Source organism: Pan paniscus, chromosome 13, assembly GCF_029289425.2.
Source record: "Pan paniscus chromosome 13, NHGRI_mPanPan1-v2.0_pri, whole genome shotgun sequence".
NCBI lineage: Eukaryota > Metazoa > Chordata > Mammalia > Primates > Hominidae > Pan > Pan paniscus.
In genome coordinates this window covers 144038051-144061106 of record NC_073262.2, presented here as the reverse complement: position 1 = coordinate 144061106, position 23056 = coordinate 144038051, and the positions used below count along the sequence as shown (strand labels likewise).

Below are 23056 nucleotides of genomic sequence, written 5' to 3'. Positions count from 1 at the left end.
GTAAAGGGGAAGCTGGCAAGCTGATATGAAAGTGGGTGAAGGAAAAATAAGAACAAAACTGAAAGGGTAAGCAGCAGTAGGAAAAATCTGTTACTGTCCGAATATAGAAGAGGTATTGATGTGACTAGAAGCAGGGGTGTTTGGAAAGGAAGGAAGCAACTGAATTCTTTGGGCCAAATGGATTTAAATGAGCTCACATGGAATTGCCCATGCATTGATCTTTGCTTTGGCAATCCAGTTCATACCATTCCCTCCAAACAGGATAAATTTGCTTAATTATTGCCTAATTTTTTCTCAACTGTTTTTTGTAAATATCCTGGGTTAGCTTGTTCTACTTTCTACTCGGATTATTTGTCCACCTGATAATAATAATGGCTAACATTTATTAAGCACTTACCTTGTGCCAGGCATCTTGTTAACACAGCTTTATTTATTTATTTATTTATTTTTTTGAGACAGAGTCTCGCTCTGTCGCCCAGGATGAAGTGCAGTGGCACAATCTTGGCTCAATGCAACCTCCACCTCCTGGGTTCAAGTGATTCTCGTGCCTCAGCCTCTCAAGTAGCTATGATTACAGGTGTGCGCCACCAGCCCAGCTAATTTTTGTATTTTTAATAGAGATGGGGTTTCGCCCTGTTGACCTGGCTGGTCTGGAACCCCTGAGCTCATGCAATCTGCCTGCCTCGACCTCCCAAAGTGCTGGGATTACAGCCACTGTGCCTGGCCAAGTAAATTTTAAACTCATTTTTTGAATAAGGAACCTGAGGCAGAGAGAAATGAATACACCTTATATCAACTTCCTCTTTGGGAAAGGAATTAGTATACAAGGAACCTGGAAATTTACTAACGACTGATAGTCCTACAGGTAAATAAGCCAGCAAACGTCTGCAGTCCAGGAACTGCATCATCAGCATTTAGTTTGTTAACAGTGAACCATCTAATGAGAATCTGCAACAAGGATAGGGCACATGAGAAGTACAGATGGTATTTTCAAGTACCCTAGGTGTGACCCTAAACTGGTCATTCCACCTCTCTCAACCTCCCTTTCCTCTACTTTAAAACGGGGCTGTGCAACTTGGTCATGTCTCTGAAGAGTTTTGGAAAACTGAATAAATAACGAGCATGAAGTGCTTCCTAAACCTTTAAGGACCTCAAAAAACAAAACAAAACAAAACTTTCAACAAGCAGATGCAGAAAATTTAAATTATATTTGGCCTACAAGTAAAGGTTACTCCATGCTTCCCTACCTCAAATGTCCTCTCCCATCTCTCTGGTACTGAAAAAATCTGTGTCGCCTGTTATAAGGCAGTCTACACAAGACCAACACGCTAACCCACTGCCACCTCAGGGTTATCAAACATTTACACAGTGGCGCAGACAAAAATACCCCACGGAAACAAAACAAAAACAAACAAACAAAAACCCAGAGAGAAAAACCACCCTTTAAAGATTTGGCCTTGGGTTTTAAATTTGCCCATCGTTTTTTAACACTATGTATTGACAATCTTTCCTTCAATGATGCCTTGTTCTAACTTCTGCTTTTCACATCCATTAATGGCACATGATAGGCCAGGGGTTGCTGCCATAGCGTAAACGGAAAAGGTGCCTGTAATCCGGGTGTGTAATGTACTGGGCCATATTCTGGTCCCCAGTTTTCATGGGTTTCCCATGGTAGGCTACCCACTGGCTTAGGAGTATTTCCAGCCCTTAGTGGAGTAAAAATATTAACACCTAACACTTGATTCCCACCTTTAAGATACAATTTAAAGAAATGCTAAAAAGGCAAACGGCTCAAAATGCCTCCACCAGGCACCTCCAGGCCCATACCGTGCGGGTCCCTATGGCCTACTCTGGGGTGTCCTTCCGGGGTGGGACACTCCCCGGCCCACGGCCCTGCCGGCCTCCACGGGGCACAACTCAACCCGCGAGTCCACGCGGGACACTCCCCGGTCTACAGCCCCACCGGCCTCCTCCACGCGGCACCCCTCAACCCGGGAGTCCACGCGGGCCACTCCCCGGCCCACCGCCCCGCCTGCCCCCACGCGGCAGGCTCCCTACAGACGGACGCTCCTCTAACCCGGACCCGCCTAGGAGCTCCAGCCGCCTCACGAAGGCCTTCAGAGGCCGGGCGGGACCATCTCTGCTGGACCGCGGCCTCAGCGCCCGCCCCGCCTGGGCCTCTCGCCTCGGGCCTCGGGCTTCGCCGCCCACCCGCAGAGGCCCACCCCTGCCCCACGCGCCCAGGCCGCTTCACGTCCTCACCCTCGGCCTCTCGCTCGCCCGCCGCGTCCTCACCGGCCTCGCCCGGCCTCCGCAGTCGCAAGCAGCAGCCGCCAAACTCGCGTCGGCGTCGCCTGCTCCCAACTGCCCGCCGGCAGCCCCCGCGCCGCGCGCCCCGCCCTGACCCCGCCCCCGCGCCGCGGACGCGCAGTCGATTGGCCTGCGGGGCGCCAGGGCAGAGCCTTCCCATCCCGCGGCCTGAAAGCGCAAGATCGAGTTCTGATTGGTGAACGGACGGAGAAGGGGCGGGACCAGGCAGGCAGCGGCGTAGGATATAAATCTGTGCAGCGCTCAGCTCGTTGGGCGGGGAGTCGGCTCGCTGGGCGGGGATAGGTCCTGGGCGAGGCCTAGGCTCGCTGGGCGGGGCTAGGTCCTGGGCGAGGCCTAGGCTCGCTGGGCTGGGATAGGTCCTGGGCGAGGTCTAGGCTCGCTGGGCGCGGATAGGTCCTGGGCGGGGAGTCGGCTCGCTGGGCGGGGCTAGGTCCTGGGCGGGGTTCGGCTCGCTGGGCGGGGCTAGGTCCTGGGCGAGGCCTAGGCTCGCTGGGCGCGGATAGGTCCTGGGCGAGGCCTAGGCTCGCTGGGCGGGGATAGGTCCTGGGCGAGGCCTAGGCTCGCTGGGCGGGGATAGGTCCTGGGCGAGGCCTAGGCTCGCTGGGCTGGGATAGGTCCTGGGCGAGGTCTAGGCTCGCTGGGCGCGGATAGGTCCTGGGCGGGGAGTCGGCTCGCTGGGCGGGGCTAGGTCCTGGGCGGGGTTCGGCTCGCTGGGCGGGGCTAGGTCCTGGGCGAGGCCTAGGCTCGCTGGGCGCGGATAGGTCCTGGGCGAGGCCTAGGCTCGCTGGGCGCGGATAGGTGCTGGGCGAGGCCTAGGCTCGCTGGGCGGGGATAGGTCTTGGCCTGGGCCTTGCCGGCTGTCCTTGCACCCTTTGGCTCAGTCCCTGGCTGCCAGCCTCCTCCTTACTCCTACGCATTGCATCCCTCGTGGGACTACAGGGACCGAAGGGGATCATCGAAGGATCGCGCGAGGGTGTGCTAAGGCTGAAACAGGCTGCTCCGTGGTGGCGGCCAGGACGGCCTTCCTCTGGCCTAGGGACCCCCACCCGAGAATGGAAGACTGCTGTGGCATACTTCCCTTCTCTTGAGAGGTTCATCGAACTCCTATGTGTTCTTCAAGACCCTACCCATCGTGCTCTCCTAGCCCGGCCCTGTCACCCACTGTCACCATGTGGCTGTTGAGGGAATAATTAACTTCAGGAAACACCCAGGCACTTAAGAGATCCTCCTATGGTGCTGTGGATTCCAGAGTGAAACCTGACCCTTCGTTTCCCAGAAGCCCAGACAGGAGAAATGCTGGCTCAGGGGAACCTCCATTTCTCCTGAGACAGCTATGGGGTCTGAGACCCAGGCACACCAAGACTGGGCTCAGCTGTGCGGGATGCTCCCCTCATGTGCCACCCACCTCTGGGGCTTTTCCTTTAACCAACCCCCAATGACACCACCAGGCCCAGAGTGGTGCACACACCCCAGAACAGAGGATCCCTGCCTCCAGACGGGCAGGGCCGGGTGGGGATAGTGCAGGTGAGAGCCTGGCCAGAGGGTGGTACTGACCCCTGGTAGGCTGCAGGGTGTGTGCTGGTGACCTGAGGCTGGCAGTCTGGAGGGAAGGCAGCAGGCGTGGCAGCTGTCAGCTGAGGAACTAGAGAGAGCAAGAGTTTCAGTATCCAGGGGTCTGTCTATACGGAAGCTCAGAAAACACTGATAGCAAGGTAAAAGGGGCCCAGGTGGTCCTGGGATGATCAGTCCAGTGGGCAGGAAGAAGGCTAGAGGCCTTGGAGTGTAGGTGTCCAGCCACCCAGATCAATTCAGGTTTCCAGTTTCCTTTACTCAAGTGGCAGAGCCGCCTTAGCCTATTCTTGAAATTTTATAGGTTAGAAATTTCTTCCTAGATATATTTCAATCATTCACTTACATTTCGAGTAATTTAGTAGTTGCTATTATCAATGCGATCTTTCTTTTCTCACTACATTTTCTAATTAGAAAATAGATATCACTGACTTCTTAGTGTTAATTTTCACCAGATGTCTTGTACTTTCTAAGTAGATGTTCTGATCACCTGTAAATAATTCCTTTCCAATCTTTTGTGCTTTCTTTTGGGCTGGATCTCCAATACGTACAAAGTTGTCCAGTACTGATGCTATTGATTCAAGTAATTTTTCTTGATTTTATACAAAGATGTTGTCAAGACTTTGAATTTTCCCAGAAAACCTCACAACTTTCCCTTGCAAATAACCGAGAGAAATACTCATTTAATATCTAAACAATAGTGCTTTATTGATAAAAGGTTAGTTTAAATGGATACAAAATTGCTGTGTAAAATAAGTGTTTTCAAAATACATTTCTATAGGTAGAGACTATGTCTTAGTAAAAGAGCAGTTATCTATTATCAAAAGTATCTATTTAGATTTGGGTAGTAAAACCAAAGGGGATCAGAAGTGTAGCAGTGTGGGTCCTCCCTCCCTGCATAGCTGTTACCAGGAGGCAGCGTGCCTGAAGTACTTTCACTCACATATGCGGGGCTTAGTCACTAGCAAACTTGTTTTTCTTTTTTACAGATTTTCCAGCGAAGTTATTAAATGTCAAACTCAAATAATAGACTCCACATGGATGCACTCTGAAGTCATGGAACACTTCTTAGTTACCTTCACATAATAAGCCATAACATATAGCTTTTGGCTGTTCACAATTAAGCAACAGTGAAGGGCAAAGTTAGCAAGAACACCAGATTATTTTCTGTAGCACACCTTCATTAACTATTATTATTTAACTGCCTCATTTTATGTTTTTTCTAGTCCCCACAAAAACGAAAAAACCCTGTCTCATCCTCAGATTAAGCATTTTCTCCATCTCCCTACACAACCATTGTCTCCTTTCATCTGTCAATTTCTGGGGTTGAATTTCCCAACTTCAGTAGAAATGATAAAAAAGGCAACCGCTGGAGTGTACCATAGGGAGACACAAGAAGAAAGGTGACACTAAGGCTACAGTGCACAGAAAACAGAACAGGTGTGGCTTCGACTGTGCGGACCTGCCCACTAGCCTATGCTACAGATTTGAAATGTCTTTCACTTTGACATGACACACGGTTTATATTACACAAAATGAATGAAACGACAATGGCTAAAAATAAATGAGACACAGCCTGCACACAAAGAGATGATTACTGCTACTTTCCTCCCATCAGAAAATTACTCAAAAAGGGAGTATTTAAAGGGAACTCAAATCAGGAGAACCCGGTAGGCATAAGAGGTTCAGGGCACCAAGGCCTTAGGGCGGGAACACTTTTCAACCCAAGCCAGGCTTCAGGGGCAAGCCCACCAACAGACCCCAATTTCCACAGGGGAGGCAGATCTTCTATACCTACAGTTACAGAAAATACACTAAAGTGCAGTATAAAATATAAAAAGGTTTGATTCTGAATAGACCAACTGCTAATTTTCCTTAAGAAAATTTTTAATTTGGTTGAGTAAGAACCAAATTAGTTCACTGAATCTCATTTTGTAGGTAAGAGTCTTATTTGCAATACGAAAACTGGAGCTTATGACTGCTTTGATTTTCTCTGTAGCACAGGATAACCAGTATTAGTGGAGAACACTACAAAAAGTGGCTTGTGGTGAGTTCTTTGCATAGTGGTTTTAAAAACAACCTAGCATCAGAATTAAGAGACTTCTTTAAAACTCACCTCTAAAAAAGCTGTTTAAGTATAAAGATATATCTCATTAGGAAATTCTATTATGTTTTATTTGGTTAACAGATAAAATCGCAGACGAATCAACAGTATAGAATTATAGCAGCAAAACTGGTTTTAGGTGTTGTGTACAAACATAAAAGCAAGGAAGCAAAGATCTCCAAGTGGTGTGATGTGGTAAGCAGATGGCCTTGCACCAAGTCAGTGTATCTTTCTACCTCACTAGGCACACACCTCTACCACTAAGGAACATTATGGCAAATCTGAATGTTCTAGATAAAAATGAGTGCTCATCAATGGTTAATCAGTTGTTAAGTCAGTTAAATCAAAGAAATTCAGTATTAAGTATACATGCCGAATCTTGGAAATCAATTCTAACATTAGTGGTTAGGGAGAAAGAAAAGGAAAACATTCACCTCACAAAATACAGAGTATAACACAGCAATGAAATACATATGTTAAAAGTACTTCATACAAAAAACACATCAAAAGTCTTTTAAAAATTAAATTCTCAGGCACAGGTACTGTTAAAATGTGGATGGCACCCTCCCAAGGATTGAAAACACACAGCTGGATCATGCATCTGGAATGTTTTCTTTTTTATCCAGGAAAGTGTTTTCTAGAAAAAAGAAAACAAAACACACTTAAGTGGGAGTGAGGCAATGTCTGCTGCGTTAATTATTAACAGTTCTACTTTTCTCCTTAACAAAGGTCATAAACTGAGCAAAAGGCAGGGCTTACATGACCACAAAGTTAACTAAACCAAGACGCCATTCATGAGGCTCCTGGAAACTGGAAATGCTGCAAAACTAAAAAGTATACAGAAATAAAATTTTATCTATCTAAAAGTAAAATTTTCATTCCATAAAGGTTGAAAATGAAGCTCAGAGAAAATAAGCAAACACCTGTCACTGCTTCCTGCTTCAAATGAGCTGCATCGCTGAGGCATCCTTGTCTCTTTCCACTGTACCCTCACTTCCCCAGTCACATGCCATTAACTGGTTATGCAGGACCAGCCTCTAGAGTCAGCAGGCCATCGTTTAAAAGTCATGGCACCATCAGCAAATACTTTTAAACTCTCGGAGCGGCAACAATTTCCTCATCAGGAAAGTGTGAACTAAGCATATACCCTCAGGACTATTCTAAGGTGTCACTGTGATGATGAAACTAAAGCAACCAACTTGGACTCAGTTGGGGGTGACATGGATGTTTTCTTTACAGTAACTTATTAAACTGTACATACGTATTTTTGTGCATTTTGTGTAAATACCGTATTTTACAATCAACACCTTTCCCACTAAACTGCAAGAGGGTTTGGTGACTAAGCCTCCAGCAAGTCACTCTGGGTCCTTCCTCAGCCACCTGTCCACATGCTGTGGAGGCCTCAAGACTCCCTGCCTTCTGCCTAACCCACCCTGCCGTATGTCGGTGAAGGCTCAAGTCCCCTCCCTGTTTTCATGAACACACTCATGCTTCCAGAATGAGGTCCCTGAATTGTAGTAGAGACCTTCTACCAAATTCCCAGCGTTTCATCCTCAGATCTTGGCCAACTCAAACTCTCTTTCAAGCTCTAATCAGATCTCTTGTATGAGGTTTGTTTGCCTTTACCCCAGCTCCATGTGACCTACCCTCTTCTTTGGACTCTTAGGTCATTACCTAACTTTACCTTTCATGCTTTTCCTCTGGCAAGTGATGGGAGTGGCCACCTGGACAGTTCAGAGAGCCTGCCTGTCCGTAAGATACATAAGATACAGGGGAATGGGCATCTGCCTTTTCCTGGTCCTGAGTCTCTGGAGTCTGCAGATTCTTTTCAAGCAGGCAGACCAGCATACACCATGCCAGACAGATCTATTCACTAATGACCATCAGTCGGGACAAAGCTATCTGAGGAACAGGAGGTCAGCAGTCACCATCCAGGGAACCCTTATCTACCTCGCATAATTCTTCTTCCTTGTGCCATCTTTACTTTTAATCTGTACAAGCTGTTTTAATAACACATTTTTATTCCCTTTAAAGAGATGTTTTAACAATTAACAAATTTCCAATAATACAACTAATAAAAGTGCTTTGATACATAATTTCCTTCTAATGTTGGTATTTGCAAGCTTAGAAAATAACCTGCAAATGTACCCCAATAAAATAAAAGTTGAAATTATTTAAAAAAAAAAAGAAGAGACAAAAATATGAAAAATCTTTACTAGAAAGTAGGTGGCAAAGTAGTGGCTTCTGTTTTTCAGGAGCAATCTCTCCTTGTTTAAGATTAGTGATGGAGTTACTTCAAAATGCAAAATATTAATGAGGCTTAAGGAGGAACCTGTCATATTTAAGCTGACACAATAATGTTAGTAACTGCCTGTCTTCCAGGCTAAGGGACAACAGGGCCTACCTCTGACTTCTTGATATGTGCACATCACCTTACACGTGGTGCCCGAGAGCCCCGCCATCGCCATCCCCGCCCTGCATCTGCATCTGCATCTGCGCCTGCATCCTTGCAATCATCTCTTGCATGCGGCGGAGCTGTGAACACACACACACATTATAGGTTTTCAAGGTTTGCTGTCTTTGAACATTATTTCTGGGTGTTCTGTGATTCCTAAAATTTCAACTTCTACACCTTCCCAAAATATGACAAGAGTTATTACATAAAGACTTTTTACCAATCAATAAAAAAACCAACAGCTAAAGAGAAAATCAAGTAAATGATACGAATATGCAAGCCAAACAGAAACAATAACCAAAGAAAGATAAGACAATATGATAAATTTTCTTAAGACAGATTCTCACTCTGTCTCCTAGGCTGGAGTGCAGTGGCGCAATCTCGGATCACTGCTACCTCCGCCTCCCGGGTTCAAGCGATTCTCCTGCCTCAGCCTCCTGAGTAGCTGGGATTACAGGCACACACCACCACGCCCGGCTAATTTTTGTATTTTCAGTAGAGACGGGGTTTCACCATGTTGGTCAGGCTGGTCTCAAACTCCTGACCTCGTGATCCACCCGCCTCCGCCTCCCAAAGTGCTGGGATTACAAGCGTGAGCCACCGCGCCCGGCCAATATGAGAAGTTTTCTAACCTAAAAGGAGGGAAAGAGACTGATGACAGTGAGAAATGCAAAGTAAAGGGGAATGGGAATGAATCAGCTTTTCTGGAGGGCAATGAAGGCCTCACAATAAAAATAATATATATACATACATATACATATATATATGTATTTTTTAAAGGGATGGGATCTTGCTCTTTCACCTAGGCTAGACTGCAGTGGCACAATCATAGCTCACTGCATCCTTGAACTCCTGGGCTCAGGGGATCCTTCTGCCTCAGCCTCCCGAGTAGCTGGGACTACAGGTGCATGCCGACATGCATGGCTAATTATTTTTTAATTTTTTTCTAGAGAACGAGGGGGGTCTCACTCTGTTGCCCTAGCTGGTCTTAAACTCCTGGCATGAAGTGATTCTCCCACCTTGGCCTCCTAAAGTGCTGGGACTATAAGTGTAACCCACAGTGCCTGGCCAAAAATAGTAAATGTTAATTCATCTTTATCCTTATCATTATGATTTGTATGTGTTCAGAAATGCCTCCAGGAAAGTATTATAAAACATTTAACTAAATTTTCTTCAGGTGACTTTGTGGTTATTTTTAACATTTAAATATTTGATCAATATTGAATTAATTTGACCAAAGAAGTATTTTCTTTTTGTTTCCAAAAGGCTAGCCCATTATGATCCTATTGTTTACTGAATAATGTGTTTGCCTTCCAAAACTCCAGCAGATCTGAATGCCACCTTTACAACAGAGCATATTTCCATATTTATGATCTACTTACAAATATCAGTGACATTACTAAATTGTCTCCAAAGTCTTTCAGCTAAATATATGAAGCATCATGTATGCTATGTAAATATCCATGTTTATTATTATATATAGATGTGTATATATAGTAATAAAGTAGTTATATGTATCCTCCTCAACAAATTAAAAAAAAACTATAAACTTTAAGTTAATTACCAATGATATCTACGGATGTAAACAAAACAGCTTCAGTCACAAGAATAGTACTTTTTGGCTGGGCACGGTGGTTCACACCTGTAATCCCAGCACTTTGGGAGGCCAAGGTGGGCAGATCACCTGAGGTTAGGAGTTTGAGACCAGCCTGGCCAACATGATGAAACCCCGTCTCTACTAAAAATACAAAAACAACTAGCCAGGCATGGTGGCAGGCACCTGTAGTCCCAGCTACTCGGGAGGCTGAGGCAGGAGAATCACTTGAACCCGGGAGGCAGAGGTTGCAGTGAGCCGAGATCACGCCACTGCACTCCAGCCTGGGCAATGGTGCAAAACTGTCTCAAAACAAACAAAACAACCAACCAACCAACCAACCAATAGTACTTTCCTACTTACCTCAGCTTCTTTTTCCAGCAAGATCTGGTCTTTATTCATGTCCTCATTCTCCACTTTCCTAAGAATCGAAAGAAATCAGAATCATAACACTGCAACAAATAGTTATTTGCTACCCCCCCAAAAAAATTCTACTTTAAAATTTAAAATGACATGTATTTATCATTTCTCTTTTTATATTGAGATGGTGTCTCGCTCTGTCGCACGGGCTGGAGTGTAGTGGCATGATCTTGGCTCAATGCAACCTCCACCTCCTAGGTTCAAGCAATTCTCCCACCTTAGCCTCCTGGGTAACTGGCATTACAGGCACGTGCTACCACGCCCAGCTAATTTTTTTTGTGTTTAGTAGAGATGGGGTTTTGCCACGTTGGCCAGGCTGGTATTGAACTTCAAGTGATCCGCCCACCTTGGCCTCCCAAAGTGCTGGGAATACAGGCATGAGCCACCACGCCCAGCCTATCATTTTTCTAATTAAAGATATAATGAATAAAAAGGGAACAGAATGATTTTAAAAAGTTCGAACAACATGAAATGGAACATTCAAGAGACTTTTCTTACTCTAAGCTTGAGCGACAACACTTGCTGTTACCCACTCAAAAATAGGTATTATCTGAAGAATTTGCTTTGAGATGTTATTCTTTATTAATGCGAATGTAGTCACCACATTTAAGGAGCAGGATCTGCGTGAGTGAACGAGGGGCAAAGGGTAAGCTCCCCAAGCACACCTGAGAACTGTGCTCTGCAAAGCACACTAATCTCCATCTCAGGGCCAGCGCCTGCTCAGCTTCCAGAGGGTGGAATTTTCTTGCTGCCTCTAAAATCTTTCTTAATGTCTCATTTCCAAACTCATAATTAGACTTCAATGTGTACAACATATATATCTAGAAATCCATCAAATTATTAGAATGTGAGAATTTTAATGAATTACAACACAGGAAACTTTTGTTGTTGAGACAGGGTCTCACTCTGTTGCCCAGTCTGGAGCGTGGTGGTGCGACCATAGCTCACTGCAGCCTGGACCTACTGGGCTCAAGCAATCCTCCCCCTAGTAGCTGGGACCACAGGCATGCACCACCACATCTGGCTAATTTAAAAAAAATGTTTATAGAGGCGAGGTCTCCCTATGTTGCCAGGGCCGGTCTCAAACTACTGGGCTCAAGTGATCCACTTGCCTTGGCCTCCCAGAAAACTTACATAAAAACATATTAGAATGGTTAAAAAGAAAAGGTGAGTGAGGATGGCTGCAGGACTTTGCGAGGATCGAAGCTGCTGCTTCAACGGCCACTGGCTGCTTGGAAGCCACTCATCCTGGCCTCACCCTTAACTCAGGTGCTGCAGTTTCCTAATGGCAACAAGTTTGTCCTCATGTACAGAGTGATGCTTTTGAAGGAGAACTCGACACAAGCCTCTGGCCTTTCCATCTAAAGTTTTTGTTTGTTTTTTGAGACAGGGTCTTGTTTTATTGCCCAGGATAAAGTGCAGTGGTGCAATTACGGCTCACTGCACCTCCCAGGCTCAACTGCTCCTCCCAACTCAGTCTCTCGAGTTGCTGGGATTATAGGTGTGTGCCACCATGCCCAGCTAAATTAATTTTTTTTTTTTTTTAATTTTTGTAGAGATGGGACTTCACCATGTAATCTCATGGTCTCAAAACTCCTGTGCTCAAGCAATCTACCTTGCCTTGGTCTCCCAAGGTGCTGGGATTACAGGCATGAGCCACCGTGCCTGGCCTAAAGTTTTTACGTGCATATCATTAAATGTACTTTTTCTTAAGGCTAAAAGAGCATAATTTGATTAAATTAACAACTCTTTTATAATAACTTTTGAGTAGGAAACCAAACCATGTTGCTTAATGGTCAAGAAGGCTGAGCTGAACACATAGAGGAGGAGGAACATTGTGGCTCAGGGTGACACAATACAGAGAAAGGGGCACAGTGTGATGACCTGCCGCCTCTCTTGAGTCTCTCAGAACGGAAGTTTTCATAATGAAGGTCCTGGGTCACCTCCTGGAGATCCTGCATGTGGGTGCTGAAAGAGAAGAGGAATGCACCAAGGTGGCATCATGCACATGACATTCTCATGAGAAAAAAACCACCCATCAAGTACATAGAAGAAATAGCAGTAATTAAAATTACTTGGCAAATTGTACATAAAGCTGCTGGGATTTCAGGATAATGAGTATGGCCGTGGAAATGTCTAGTGAGGTGTAGCTCTCCCTTTCTTCCCCAATAAATGATATACAAACACAGGTCTCGACTGAGTCTCTCAGGGGGATTTCTGCTAGAGGCACTGCCACCCCTGTGTGAGGCCATCACTACCACAGGATGGCAGACAGATTTTAAGAGATTTTCAGGTCAACAATGTCTGAAATAGAAGACACTCTTCTAAAAGGACTTACGGAAAATGTAATGAAAATATTCATGCCTCCTATAACTCAAAATTTATATATTACTCCCATATGAGAAAAAAAGAGTTGGTTAGCTTAAGCTATGTACAAGACCATAAAGTGAAGGACTAATATTCTGGATCCAAGAATATTAGTCAGCAACTTAACCTTCCATTCATCTTATGAAACACTCTTAAAAAAATTTTTTTAATTGCCTAGCTTATTCAAAATACTTAAAAGCAGGCAAGAATGAGCAAACATTGTAACACATTCCTATTGATTCAGGATCCAGGGAAATGGATTGAGATAGCCAAGGAGTGGCTCACTCTACCTCATTGTGAGAAACACACAACTGACACTAAAGTAAAGTCCCCAAACCCTGTCTTCAGCCTCTACACCCCCCTCAATAATAGGGATCAGGATAGCCACAAGGATGCAGCCCTGGAGGGGCTGAGTGCGCTTAACTTCTTACACAACCATTAAATTGTGTTTGACACAGCTTGGATGGTAACATGCTTACTGATTTTAACTCACTACAAATTGCTAAACTAAGTGAGACATGCGGCAAATATGTAGCAACTTTCAGCTAATCAAAACACTGATTTATCCACATCAGTCATTCTTTGAAGTCCTCTGATTAAAGAGGTATAGTTTAAGCAATACTCTCAGCCTGTTCTTTTTTTTTTTTTTTTTTTTTTTTGAGATGAAGTCTTGCTCTTGTTGCCCAGGCGGGAGTGCAGTGGCGCAATCCTGGCTCACTGCAACCTCCACCTCCAGGTTCAGGCTATTCTCCTGCCTCAGCCTCCCAAGTAGCTGGGACTACCGGCACCCACCACCACACCCGGCTAATTTTTTTGTATTTTTAGTAGAGACAGGGTTTCACCATGTTGGCCAGGCTGGTTTCACCATGTCGGCCAGGCTGGTTTCAAACTCCTGACCTCAAGTGATCCGCCCGCCTGGGCCTCCCAAAGTGCCAGGAGTACAGGCATGAGTCACCGCACCCGGCCTCAGCCTCTTTTTTCAAGAGTAAAAGCAATGTATGCATGTTACAATATGTGAAATTTATTTATTTATTTATTTATTATTTTGAGACAGAGTCTCACTCTGTCGCCCAGGCTGGAGTGCAGTGGTGCAATCTTGGCTCACTGCAACCTCTGCCTCCTGGTTCAACAGTGATTCTCCTGCCTCAGCCTCCTGAGTAGCTGGGATTACAGGTGCGCACCACCACGCTTGGCTAATTTATTTTTTGCACTTTAAGTACAGATGGGGTTTCACCATGTTGGTCAGGCTGGTCTTGAACTCCTGACCTCGTGATCTGCCTGCCTCAGCCTCCCAAAGTGCTGGGATTACAGGTGTGAGCCACCATGCCCAGCCATGAAATTCATTTTTAAAGGAAAAGAAGACTATTTTTGTAGTCAGGTCTGTAATTGTTATTAATAATAAATGGAAGACACAAAAAGCTAACCAGGGCCATACAATGAATCTCAGACTGGTGAGCAGGGCACCAGGGGTGGCTCAGCCTGGAGCAGTGGACCAGGGGCCTATACAGCCTGACCGTTTCCTTACCAGCACTGGGGACCTCTCAGACCCCAGTTTAGGTTCTAGTCTCCTTTTAACATCAAAGATGTTAAGATCTTAGCAAGAAGGAAAGGTACTGCAGGCTACAGTCCACAGGCAGAAGAGCTAGTTTAGTAGTGCTACAGAGGGCCCCTGGGTGAGGGTTCTCAGCACCAATCTGCAACAGCCCCACACCACTTCTGCAATGTGAGAAACACTGAGGGCGACAATGAAGCTGCTGGCTGCAACCATCTTGGGGGCCAAGTGTACACCCCGTCTGAAATCCATATTCTTCACGCCAAATTCTGCCAGAAGGAACACACCAAATGTCTTACATGAGCATGGTTCTCAGCTTCAGAAAGTCATTGTGCTCTGGGTTCTCCACCTCCACAACACCCCAGGGGTAGAGGCGGCCTCTGACCTTCTTTCCTTTGGCTTCAATCAACTGATTGGATCCAACCACAGAGAATGGGATGCTAGCCTAGAAAGAGACACAGAGAGTAGACAGGCTCCACACAGGGAACCCCAGGGTTCACTGGCAACACGAGAACATCAGCACAGACTTAACACATTGCTATTGACTACAAAATTTAATTGGAAAGCTGGGGGTATGTAACATTTTCTTGAAAAGTGTCAGATACGTTCTACATGGGACAAATTGTACGAAAACAAATTAAACCTACAACAAAATTTCTAAGCTTTAGGTGATAGCTGTATCAATTTTTTTTTTTTTTTGAGACAGAGTCTTGCTCTGTCGCCAGGCTAGAGTGCAGAGGTGCGATCTCGGCTCACTGCAACCTCTGCCTCCTGGGTTCAAGTGATTCTCCTGCCTTAGCCTCCCAAGTGGCTGGGACTACAGGTGTGCACCACCACATCCACCTAATTTTTGTATTTTTGATGGAGATGAGATTTCACCATGTTGGCCAGGATGGTCTGGAACTCCTGGCCTCAACTGAACCATCTGCCTTGGCCTCTCAAAGTGCTGGGATTATAGGCATGAGCCACTGCATGAGGCCTTAAAATATATTTAAAGCAAAAATACTATGGTAACTGAACATACCCAGGCAATCTCTCTCACCTCAACATGGACAACAGTAAACAGGAGTTATTTATGTTGTGGATTTGAAGCCAGTTCTTACTTTGAGAAGTCTAGTCTGCTCTTTAAAATCTTCATCTTCATCTGATTCTGCATCAGGTAAGTGATAGATTTTGATGTTATGTTCTTCAATTTCATCCAGAATCTGAGAGAATGACAAAACCAGGATCAATTTTAGCAAACTGCCTATGTTATTGTAGCCAATTCTAGCTCATCTTGTAAGAAATATATCGGAAACCATACAAACGTCAATAATCAAACTGATGACGAAAGTTACTGTCAAATAAATTTATAAAACTGCGGCCGGGTGTGGTGGCTCACGTCTGTAATCCCAGCACTTTGGGAGGCCGAGGCAGGCAGATCACAAGGTCAGGAGATGGAGACCATCCTGGCTAACATGGTGAAACCCTGTCTCTACTAAAAATACAAAAAAATTAGCTAAGCGTGGCAGTGGGCGCCTGTAGTCCCAGCTGCTGGGGAGGCTGAGGCAGGAGAATGGCGTGAACCTGGGAGGCGGAGCTTGCAGTGAGCTGAGACCACTGCACTTCAGCCTGGGCGACGGAGCAAGACTCCGTCTCAAAAAAAAAAAAAAAAAAAAAAAAAAATTACAAAACTGCTAGAAAGGTATTTATACTTGAATTTTGAGGATCCTCTGTACAGAATAAAAATAACATTAGCAATAATGCACCACTACCCTCAATGTACAAAGCAGCAGGAAGACTAACGATAGCCCCAGCACAACAGCTAAAATGGAAATCACACCACAATCAGCCTCAAGAAGGGTAATTGCCACAGAGAAGCTACAGGCATGAGAAGACCCTGGAGAACAGGCAGGAGTCTTAAAAGCAGAGAGAAGGGAGAAGTACCCCAGATGGAAAAAAAGAAAGAAAGAAAAAAAAACAAAACCTCGTCAAAGGCACAGAGAGGACACATGGGGTGCATTTTGAGAATAAGAAATTCAAAAGGTTGGAATCTAAGACATCCAGTTGGATAAGGAAACAAAAATTGGAATTACAAAGTGGAGAGTTCCATCAACACCAGGCTAGCGACCTGGGGATCTGTATTTCATTCAACAGGCAGCCGGCAGTCAGCAGTGAAATCCCACAATCGGACCTATCAAGCAGGCAGTAGTGTGGGGGATGGGGCTTGAGGGGAGAAAGAACTGGGCTGAAGTTGAAATACGAATGCATTCATCAGTCAATCAATTAAAACCCTAGCACTCAAATGCTCATTGCATGGTGGGCATTCTCACAGGCACCAGGCAGGCCACAGTTTTGTTTGGTCTCACCTCAGTACCTGAGCCATTCAGGGAAGAGAGAACAAGAGCAACATGAGCAGAAAATATCCCGACCTCATACTGTGCACTGGATTTGCTTTCTGGTTTTTAAGAATGGAAAGCCTTAATGTGACCTAAAAAGGGCCTTGAATGGTCAGAGATTTGGTCTTAGCACAATGTCTGCACTAATTCAGAACTCCAGAAAAGGCCCTCCTCTCTACATCCTTTACTCTGTAACTCGACCTTCAGTCTTTTCATAAATCCTTATTCCTAAATGGGAGGAACCATCTTATCTCTGGGAGAAACTGAGCAATACAAAGCATGAACTTGCTCACCTGTCCTCATCTTACGGCCCCTTTCCTGGTCTACTATCCATCCATGCTAACCTCATCTTTTGTCCTATGCTGGCCTCATAAAAATGGAGCTTACACTTTGGAGGACAGAAGAGTTCGGAAACAGTTAGTAAGCTATTTAAAAGTGAGCAGAGGAGTCAGAAGTGATGAGTAAAAAATAATTTACACATTTCTCAGTCTGGATGATTTCAAGAATTGTGGGACCATTTAAAGAGACAGGGGAGCTGGAAGGACAGGAGTCCATCAGTGGTCAAAAGAGGACTCCTGTGGGTAAATGTGGTTCACAACAAGAAATAAGATACTTGGAAGGGCAAATCAGAAGCCACAGAAATAATGTGATCAAAATAATACTAAGGAATACTGACCTTCAGGGATCAGGAAGGAAGGTGGTAAAAAACAGCAGATAGAAAAGCAAACACAGTGGTTCAGCAGCCAAGGAAGGGAAGTTTCAGGAGTAGAATTGCCAATCACACAAACCCCACAGGTGGGGCCCACATCTGAGAACTGAACTGCTGGCCAAGCCCATGAGAGAGCAATTGCAGGTGGATGACAACAGGAAGACTGAGTGAACAGGATCATGGGGAGGGCAGATAACAGCTACCAGTAAGTGTCTGACTAGAAGAAAGGCTGGTGAAGGCAAGAGGCTAGTAGAGGCTGGCAGGAGGCAAGAGGTTCTTTTAGATAGGGCAGAATGAACAAACTGGTAGGCATCAAGGAGAAACTGGAGGAAGAGAAGTGATTAATGAGGCTCAAGAAGGAAGGGATAAAAGCTCGAAGTATTTCGATTCATCTCAGATGTTGTAATCCAGCACTAAATGTTTCCCATACAGGATTAGAGATTAGAATTAGAGCATTCTAACCCTGACACCACCACCATTTCTACCACAAAGAAATTTAATGTAGCAGAGTACAAAAGGTGAAGTTCCCTTAAGTAGGAATTGCTAAAGTATTTATTAGCATAAAAACGTCTACGCTTCCAGGGGTTCTTCAAAGGTTCAAACACTTCCTAAAAAACTGGCAGGCACTTGAGACAATTTAGGAAAAGGCTGCCAAACATGACTACATGCTGCTTAAAAATTGCTTTGGAAAAAAGCACCAAGAAAAATGTGAAAAAATGAAAGTCAAACCAGGTGAAATCATCTGCAACGTGATAGTCAACATCTAAAAATAAGTATATGTGTTAAGTCAATAAAAAAGCAAGAGCCAAGTCCCTGCAACCTGAGAGAATACACCAACCGGCATCAACACCAGCACAGATACTCACATCGGCAATCAAGGAAAGGCAAATTCAAATGAGATACAATTTCTCAGACAGGAAACACGTTACAAAAACTGGCAACATAACCAGGACAGTTTTAGGGGGTGGAGAGAAGAGTACACTTTGGAAATGTAAATTGTTACAAACTTACTTTAGAGCAAATTTAGTCATCCTTCAAAAATTTAAATGTATACTTATTTCCTAAGAATTCGTTTGGCTCACACAATTGTGAAAAGATAGATGTACACCAGTGTTCATTACAACAATTATGCAACAAATCTATTATGTGCCAGACATTATTCGGAACTCTGGGAATACATAAGTGAACAAAGCAGATTCCTGATCTCAGGACCTGGGGTCAGGGGTCAGGAGAAGCCAAAAAATACGCTAGAGAAATACTTTATGCAGTGTGGGGGGAGTGCTACCAGCAGAGCAGGGGATGGAGATGTGAAATCTTGTGTGCAGCGTTGGGCTCAGTGAGGGAGTTGCCCACACAGGTATCTGAGGGAAGACTGTTCCAGGCAGAGGGTATCACTAGCAAAAGCAGCGAGCAAGGGGCAAAGAAACAGTAAATTTGGTCAAAGAAGAAAAGGGGCCAGAGCAAAACAAAAAGTAAGCCAAATACTCATCAGCAGGAAACTGGACAAGTTAGAGTATATGCATATGGTGGAATGCTGTGCATCCAGGAAGAATTAGGATACAGTATATATATGAGGATGCTTCAAAATATTTTTAAATAGAAAAATCAAATGGCAGAATAGTATTACTATGTGATTTCATTCTGCAAAACCAAAAACATAAGCTATGTTCTAGAAGGATATATACTTAACAGTTGTTCTTTCTGTGGGTAATTACAGAAATTCCTTTTTTTTTTTTTTTTCTTGAGACGGAGTCTTGCTCTGTCACCCAGGCTGGACTGCAAACCTCTGCCTCCTGGGTTGAAGCGATTCTTTTGCTTCAGCCTCCTGAGTAGCTGGGACTACAGGTGCCCGCCACCATGCCCGGCTAACTTTTGTAATTTTTTAGAGACGGAGTTTTGCCATGTTGGCCAGGCTGGTCTCGACCTCCTGACCTCTGGTGATCTGCCTGCCTCAGCCTTCCAAAGTGCTGGGATTACAGGCGTGAGCCACCACACCCGGCCTAGAAACTTTTATTAAAAAAATATAATTAATATATATAAATATATAATATTTATATATATAATATATATAAATATATATTTATATATAAAATATATATATTTATATATAAAATATATATAAATATATATTTATATATAAAATATATATAAATATATAATATTTATATATAAAATATATATAAATATATAATATTTATATATAATATATATAAATATATAATTTATATATATATAATATATATAAATATATAATTTATATATATAAAATATATATATATTTTTTTAGAGACAGCGTATTGCTATGTTGCTGAAGTTGGCCTCCAACTTCTGGGCTCAAGTGATCCTCCTGCCTGAACGCCCTGCTGTATCCCCCTACCCTGCCCCAGCTACTGTGATTACACGCACATATCGGTATGTTCATTTAGGGATTTGTATTTTTATGCACGTACCGGTATGTTCAGTTAGGGATTTGTATTTTTAGAGTTTAGCATATATAAACTATTTGGACTTTCTTAAGGAGCATATAATCAGAACAAAGTAAGCAATTTAAAAATATATAGCAGAGAATCAATAAAGAGGCTTTACAGACATACACGGAAGAGGCACTAAAACTGGGACACCACAGGAGCTGCTGGGGGGTGAGAGGCGCTTCGCTGGCTGACAACTGCTATGTTTCCAAACAGAAAAGAGAACCAGTCTACTTAGATACATCCTTGTATGGGTCATTTGCAGTAAAGAATTTAGGTAAAATGACAAACTTCATGGAGAGATCACATTTCTATATTTGAGTCATTTAACTCCCATGGAAGGTACTTGTGTGTAACCAACTGCTACTCATCGAGGGCATTTTAAATATAAGGAGAATTTAAAGAATAGAAATTTGATACCTTCATGAAGGCAAAAATTAAAATTTGTAACTATCAGGTTCTCCTTGAAAACCACCACTAAAATGCAGGAAAAATTCTCCCACCCTGCCTCCCGACACCTGAGCAGACTGAGCGTGAGAACACACTCCTTTCTTCATCCCCATGCCCCCGAGTCGCACCCAGAGGGAGAGCAGGATGCCAGCCTCACTCACCCTTTTCTTCAGCCGCTCCCGTTCCTTCAGGGTGAGAGTGTCAGCTTTTGCAATGACAGGCACAATATTCACCTTGTTGTGTATTGCCTTCATAAACGCCACATCTAAGGGCTTAAGTCTAAAATTAATTTTAGAATTGTCACTTATTTAAAAAAATACATATAAAACTCTTCTCTCTCAAATTATCTTAATTCTTATATTAAAATACACAGTTTGGGTAAAACTTACAAACCCACGTAGTAAAGCATTTCTCCACGATAAACAATTACTTACCCATGTCCAAAAGGTGAAATAAAGTAAAAGCAACAATGCACCCTATTATCAATGATGTGCCGCCTGTTCAAGCCGCTCTCGTCATGCAGGTACCTCTCAAATTGCTCATCAATATAGGAGATAATTGTCTTAAAACTGAGAGAAACAGAAACATTAACAATAATCATAGGGTATAAAACAGGGGGTCCCTGACTTCAAAGGGAAAACAAGTGCCTCCACCCAAATATATAAAATTTAATAATTCATTTTCAAGATGAGAACAGAAGACTGACTCCTAGATTTGGCAAATGGAAGTTTTTGGAAACTTATGCCAAGCATAACTGCCCCTAAGTGCTGAGAGTCAAAAGCCTGAATGGAATAGGTTATGATGCACCTGAGAGAGGGCCAGAGTAGACAGGGCTGCCAATTCTTTCTTTTTTTTTTTTGAGACTGAGTCTTGCGCTGTTGCCCAGGCTGGAGTGCAGTGGCGTGATCTCGGCTCACTGCAACCTCCGCTTCCAGGGTTCAAGCGATTCTCCTGCCTCAGCCTCCCAAGTAGCTGGGATTATAGGCACACGCCACCACGCCCGGCTAATTTTTGTATTTTTAGTAGAGACAGGGTTTCACCATGTTGGCCAGGCTGGTCTTGAACTCCTGACCTTGTGATCAGCCCACCTCAGCCTCCCAAAGTGCTGGGATTACAGGCGTGAGCCATCGCACCCGGCCAGGGCTGCCAATTCTTTTCAGGAACGTGACTGTGAAAAGGGGCAGAGGAACAGGGTGGTAGAGAACATGGGTCAAGAACAGGTTTATCTGAGCTGGGAAACAGCATTTAACTGAGCTGGGAAACAGTACAGCACTTTCACATGTAAGAAGGGAGAAATTCCTAAATGTAGGAGAAAAACAACAGAACCTTCCCCTTTTCATCTAGTGGTGGAAAGCTGATGCTTTATGTTGACAGGATTAGAACCAGGAGGGAGTTTGTACAACAAAAGTGGCATTCTTTGCACAGTACAGGTGACAGACTGCTCTATCTTCTACTTCTTCATTTCCTTATTTGTGAAAATGATGCCAATGAGCAGTCATTTACAGACACTACGACTCAACCCACTCTCTAACAGGTTTCACTTCCTTCCACATAGAAAGGATGTACTACAGTATCTCGGTCACCAACCACGGCTCAAATCCAGGTGTTTCATTTATACTAGCAGTCTATGGATGACTGGCTTTGCGATCTCAAATTACAGTAGAGTACCGGAAAAAAATTACTCTCCATAAAATTCCTTATTTAAAAAGTCAACATTTAACACACTTTAAATTGTCTAGCTGTTTTATTATATACAGCAATCCCAAACTTAATAATCACTCATTAACACTATCTATAAATTTAAGTATATTAAGTAAACAAATGCAGATCCCTGGGCATGGGGGTGCATACCAATCTCTGCAGTTGATAGCGTCACCATAGCCAGGGGTATCTACCACTGTCAGGCGTAGCTTGACCCCTCGCTCTTCAATTTCAACAGTTGAAGCCTCAATCTGGACGGTTCTTTCAATTTTTTCTAGAAAAGAAACAAACTTAATAGGGAATATAAGCAGCATGTGAAGAGGAAAGCTCACGTTCTTACGACAAGTGACTTCAGAGTCTACTGCCTCTCTACAGAGGTAGGTTCTCCAAAGACACCATGGGGATTATGAAAAAAAGATCCCAGAGAAGTCAGAAAGGGGAAGGTTAAAGCTAAGATTATTGTGCTACTGGGGAAGGTTAAAAACACAAATGTTAAAAATTATAATTTCTGTTCCTGGGAAAAAGAAAGCAATTTACGAATTCACTTAAAAACTGAATTCAAAAATATTCTGAAAGGGCTACATATTCTTGCAGCAGCCCAAGTCTTAGGCTCTCACTATGTGTGCCTAATTCATTCAACAGTCATTTGTGGATGCTGGTGTCCTGTGCTGGAACTTTCTGACAGTAGATGAATTCGAACATCTATCCTAGTAATCTTCTAGTTACACAGCATTTTTGATGTAAAACATTCTCACTTAATCCTTCCATCAAATATTTAATATAGGCAGAAACTACTTATTACGTTTTACAGACAAAATAAACTCAAGAGAGGATGGATCCATGGATACGTGTCAAAGAAAGTCTACAACCCAAATATCCAAGGACCTCAGTGCAGCACACCTACCCCATAAAAGTGTTTTCCTTGTGTTCAATGCTGAACAAGAACAAACAAAACACA

At 43.8% G+C, this 23056-nt stretch overlaps 2 protein-coding genes across 7 annotated transcripts in view; both read right to left on the bottom strand.

Annotated features, from left to right (window-relative positions):
- The window catches only part of FARP2 (FERM, ARH/RhoGEF and pleckstrin domain protein 2), a 139241-nt gene extending 136833 nt beyond the window's left edge, over window positions 1-2408 (bottom strand). For 2 of the 4 annotated variants that reach the window (XM_034955575.3, XM_034955576.2), the window contains exon 1: window positions 2263-2408. The gene's annotated coding sequence lies outside the window, so the exon portion shown is untranslated. The remainder of the gene's footprint in view (window positions 1-2262) is intronic. The other 2 variants (XM_034955577.3, XM_034955578.3) reach the window with 1 other exon arrangement.
- A 2174-nt stretch (window positions 2409-4582) lies between these two features.
- Window positions 4583-23056, bottom strand: part of SEPTIN2 (septin 2) — a 38418-nt gene continuing 19944 nt past the window's right edge. For all 3 annotated transcript variants that reach the window (XM_003813068.5, XM_034955566.3, XM_034955565.3), the window contains 9 exons: window positions 22249-22372; window positions 20832-20966; window positions 20559-20676; window positions 15496-15597; window positions 14692-14837; window positions 12358-12441; window positions 10417-10474; window positions 8409-8539; window positions 4583-6641 (listed from right to left, as the gene is read on the bottom strand). In XM_003813068.5, the coding sequence (XP_003813116.1) occupies window positions 8438-8539; window positions 10417-10474; window positions 12358-12441; window positions 14692-14837; window positions 15496-15597; window positions 20559-20676; window positions 20832-20966; window positions 22249-22372 (869 nt within the window). In that variant the 3' untranslated portion in view covers window positions 4583-6641; window positions 8409-8437. The remainder of the gene's footprint in view (window positions 6642-8408; window positions 8540-10416; window positions 10475-12357; window positions 12442-14691; window positions 14838-15495; window positions 15598-20558; window positions 20677-20831; window positions 20967-22248; window positions 22373-23056) is intronic.